This window comes from Cebus imitator, unplaced genomic scaffold (assembly GCF_001604975.1).
Source record: "Cebus imitator isolate Cc_AM_T3 unplaced genomic scaffold, Cebus_imitator-1.0 Scaffold228, whole genome shotgun sequence".
Lineage (NCBI taxonomy): Eukaryota > Metazoa > Chordata > Mammalia > Primates > Cebidae > Cebus > Cebus imitator.
Window position 1 is genome coordinate 190,200 of NW_016107543.1, and position 3,996 is coordinate 194,195.

Below are 3,996 nucleotides of genomic sequence, written 5' to 3' on the forward strand. Positions count from 1 at the left end.
AGTCTAGACCCTGCCCAACACCCCTAGGTGTTTTTGCACCACCCCCCCACCCCACCACAGTCATCCATTTGGCCCAAGATAACATACCTCACCCGGCTGTCCTAGCCCATCACCCCAAGACAAATTGGGAGAAAAGAACATGGTTCGGGAGTTCTGGGCAAAGTAAGGAGACTGGATTCCCCACCTCCGGGTCTACAGACTCAGGGGGAAGGTTTCTTTGAGGGGTGGGAAGAGTGAGGGGCAGCTGGCTTGAATTTGTCCAAATCTAATAACCCAGGAGCCTATTGAAGGCCTTGGGGGTTGGGAGGGGAGAAAAGTCTTGAATATTCTCTTAACTTTTTCCCCCTCTCCCTCTGGTCCCTTCGTTCCAAAAGTCTTTGAAGAAAGATGTTTTTGACGCTTCCACGTCGCTCTCAGATGGATGGGCTGCGGGTGATTGAAGTGTCTTTGTCATGCTAATGCTTGGGGGGTGATGGATGGGCGCTGGGGCTGCCAAACTCTGGCCCGCTTAGCCCATTGGCCTGGGAGAGATCACATGTGCCCCCTCACCCCCACTCCCTACCCCCTTCCTACGGGAGCGCAGGCCCAGGAGAGCGGTCCAGGCCATGGATGCGAGCCCCAGCGCTGTGACATACTGCTGAAAGGTTGTAGGGCAAGAGGGTGTCTCCCCCAAAACGGGCCGACCCTCCTGCGGCCTTGACGCATGGACTATAATAGGATGAACTCCTTCTTAGAGTACCCACTCTGTAACCGGGGACCTAGCGCCTACAGCGCCCACAGCGCCCCAGCCTCCTTTCCCCCAACCTCGGCTCAGGCGGTTGACAGCTATGCAAGCGAGGGTCGCTACAGTGGGGGGTTGTCCAGCCCCGCGTTCCAGCAGAACTCCGGCTATCCCGCCCAGCAGCCGCCTTCGGCGCTGGGGGTACCCTTCCCCAGCTCCGCGCCCTCAGGGTATGCCCCAGCCGCCTGCAGCCCCAGCTATGGGCCTTCTCAGTACTACCCTCTGGGTCAATCAGAAGGAGACGGAGGCTATTTTCATCCCTCGAGCTACGGGGCCCAGCTAGGGGGCTTGTCCGACGGCTACGGAGTAGGTGGAGCCGGTCCGGGGCCGTATCCTCCGCAGCAGCCCCCTTATGGGAACGAGCAGACCGCGAGCTTTGCACCGGCCTATGCTGATCTCCTCTCAGAGGACAAGGAATCGTCCTGCCCTTCAGAACCTAGCATCCCCACAGCCCGGACCTTCGACTGGATGAAGGTTAAGAGAAACCCACCCAAGACAGGTAGGGCTCAGACGTGGCTACCCCTTCTCCCAAAGCATCTCTGCTGCCCCTGCAGTGACATGTCCTAGGCCTGGGCTGGGTTCTTCTCTTTCAGCGGCTCTGGTAGACACAGGTAAGAGCACTCCCAAAGTCTCAGGTCAGGTGAGTTCTCCCCACCTACTGTGTAACCAGTCACTCCCAAGAGCAAGTCTCCAAACACACCCCACTTCCTGATCTGTGCACCCAGCACAGGCCCAGGACCTGGTGTGCGTCGGGGTGGGCGATGCTCCAGGTTTGGTGATCACCATGGCGGTGCCTGGTGGTGCGTGGGAACTTTGACAACTGTACTTGGGCAGAATGGTGAATGGAGGTGCAGAGCCAGCCCCGGGAGGAGAGAAGGGGAAGGAGAAAGAGGTGAGAGAATTGACCTGGCCTTTCTCCCCGCCCCGCCCCTAGCGAAGGTGTCAGAGCTGGGCCTGGGCTCGCCCAGTGGCCTCCGCACCAACTTCACCACAAGGCAGCTGACAGAGCTGGAAAAGGAGTTCCATTTCAACAAGTACCTGAGCCGGGCCCGGAGGGTGGAGATCGCGGCTACCCTGGAGCTCAACGAAACGCAGGTCAAGATTTGGTTCCAGAACCGAAGAATGAAGCAGAAGAAGCGCGAGCGGGAGGGAGGTCGGCTGCCCCCGGCTCCACCAGGCTACCCCAAGGAGGTGGCTGGAGATGCCTCGGACCAGTCAACATGCACTTCTCCAGAAGCCTCACCCAGCTCTGTCACCTCCTGAACTGAACCTAGCCTACGATGGGGCTTCCAGGCCCTGGAGCAGCCCAGTCCAGCCCTATCCCAGGCTCTCCCGAGCCCCAGGCCTGGGGATCCTCCCTAGAGCTGGGATGCCAGTTTAGAGCTGCCTGCGGGTGGGAGGGGGGATAGGGAAATGTTTTTCTCAGATCTGGGTGGCTGGGGCCCGACAGGACCAGAGGCCTGGGAGGCACGGAACCTGTCAAATGTAGAGGGAAGGGCTTCCGCCTTTGATCCGGGGATCAGCTCAGTGTCAATTTGTGGTGGGGGTGGGAGCCAGCCTCATCCTCCTGGATTCATTCTCCTTTCCCTTCCAACTTCAGTTTATTCAGTTCAGTGCCTTCGAGCTTTGAGAATTCTCCTCACGCACTCTTATCCTAGCTCCCTCTTCTAGGCCTGAGACAGAATCTTGAATTTTCTTGTGTGTGAGGTGTTTGAGTGCAGCCATATTATTTCCAATCCTTAATCCAGTCACCACAGACCTTACAATAGCACCAGCTGCCTTGTGACAGACCAAAAAGCCCCTCCCCCCCAGCCCCCATCTAACCCATTAGCCCTCTCCTGGAACATTTGTATTGCACTAATGCAGCCTCCAGAGGTTGTTTTCTGAGACCTGCTTCCTCACACCAGCGACCTCATCACTATGTCACCAAAGTGTTTTGGAACTTGGTATTCTAGAGACTTCTGGAACGCTGTGTAAGGTCTGCCCCCAGCAAGCCACCACCAGGAAGGTGCAGGCACGCCCCCACTAGCTCCTCCCTATTTATTGCCTCCTGGAAAACCCAGGACCCTCTTCCCCATCTGCAACCCTACTCGTGGGGGCAGCCCAGGGAGGGCCAAGCACAGTGAGGGCTCCCAGCAGCTGCAAGGATTTCTCTGAATCTTGGAGACAGCAGAGGAGCCATCTAAGTTTCTGGAAACCTGAGCCCCAAAGGAGCCGGGATTCTCTTTGTACCTGCAACTACCTCATTTCAATAAAGTCTGTGTTTTCCATTCTTCCTGCCTGCTTCTGTTTCTCCATTCAGGGGTAGTGGAGACCTCACACTCCACTAGCCCTGGAGAAGAGGTGAAGAAAGTGGCCATTGGCTGGTTGGGTTGGAATGAACTGAGCTTTAAGATCTCAGCTGGATAAAGAGAAGGACTTACTGGGTGTGGCCTAAGCAGAATTGGGTCTCAGACACTCAGGCTTGACAGTTGTCAGTCCTTTGGTTATTGGGAGAATCCAGAAAGACATAGACGTCTGTGGGATGAGGCAGTTCCCAGAGATCTTTCTTTCATTTCCCTTCCTTCCTTCCTTCCTTTCTCTCTCTTTCTTTCTTCCTTTCTTTTTCCTTCTTTCTTCTTTCTTTTTTTCTTTCTTTCTTCTTTCTTTTTTCTTTCTTCTTTCTTTTCTTTCTTTCTTCTTTTTTTGAGACAGGGTCTTGCTCTGTCACTCAGGCTGGAGTGCAGTTTTTGTTGTTTTTGTTTTTTGGTTTTGAGATTTTTTTTTTTTGAGACAGGGTCTCACTCTGTGGTTCAGGCTGGAGTGCAATTTTTTGTTGTTATTGTTTGTGTTTTGGTTTTCGGTTTTGAGGTTTTTTTTTTGGGGGGGTTGGAGACAGGGTCTCTGTGTCACTCAGGCTGGAGTACAGTGGCATAATCTCCGTTCACTGCAACCTCTGCCAGACTCTCAGGTTCAAGGGATTCTCCACCTCGGTCTCCGGAGTAGCTGAGGCCACAGGCGCACACTACCACTCCCAGCTAATTTTTGTATTTTTGTAGAGGCGGGGTTTTGCCATTACACCCAGAATGGTCTCGAACTCCAGGTTGCAAGTGATCCGCCCACCTCCTAAAGTGCGGGGATTACAGGCGGGAGACCCCGCGCCGAGCCAGCCCCGAGGGTCTAGAGAGAAAGACGGTAGAGAAGAGAAGCGTCTGTTTGGAGAGGGCAGAAAGAGT

The 3,996-nt window shown here is 55.0% G+C and overlaps 1 protein-coding gene across 1 annotated transcript; it reads left to right on the forward strand.

The window, feature by feature from the left end:
* The first annotated feature begins 599 nt into the window (after window positions 1-599).
* HOXB1 (homeobox B1) lies at window positions 600-3,053 on the forward strand. The gene is made up of 2 exons (XM_017497194.2): window positions 600-1,280; window positions 1,716-3,053. Exons 1-2 carry the CDS (start codon window positions 704-706, stop codon window positions 2,042-2,044), a joined length of 906 nt encoding a protein of 301 aa, XP_017352683.1. The 5' UTR covers window positions 600-703; the 3' UTR covers window positions 2,045-3,053.
* The last annotated feature ends 943 nt before the right edge of the window (window positions 3,054-3,996 follow it).

Coding starts and splice junctions, on each gene's coding strand:
- HOXB1 (XM_017497194.2), top strand. CDS start 704: ATGGACTATAATAGGATGAACTCCTTCTTAGAGTACCCACTCTGTAAC. Junction 1,281..1,715: donor GAGAAACCCACCCAAGACAG/GTAGGGCTCAGA, acceptor CCCCGCCCCTAG/CGAAGGTGTCAGAGCTGGGC.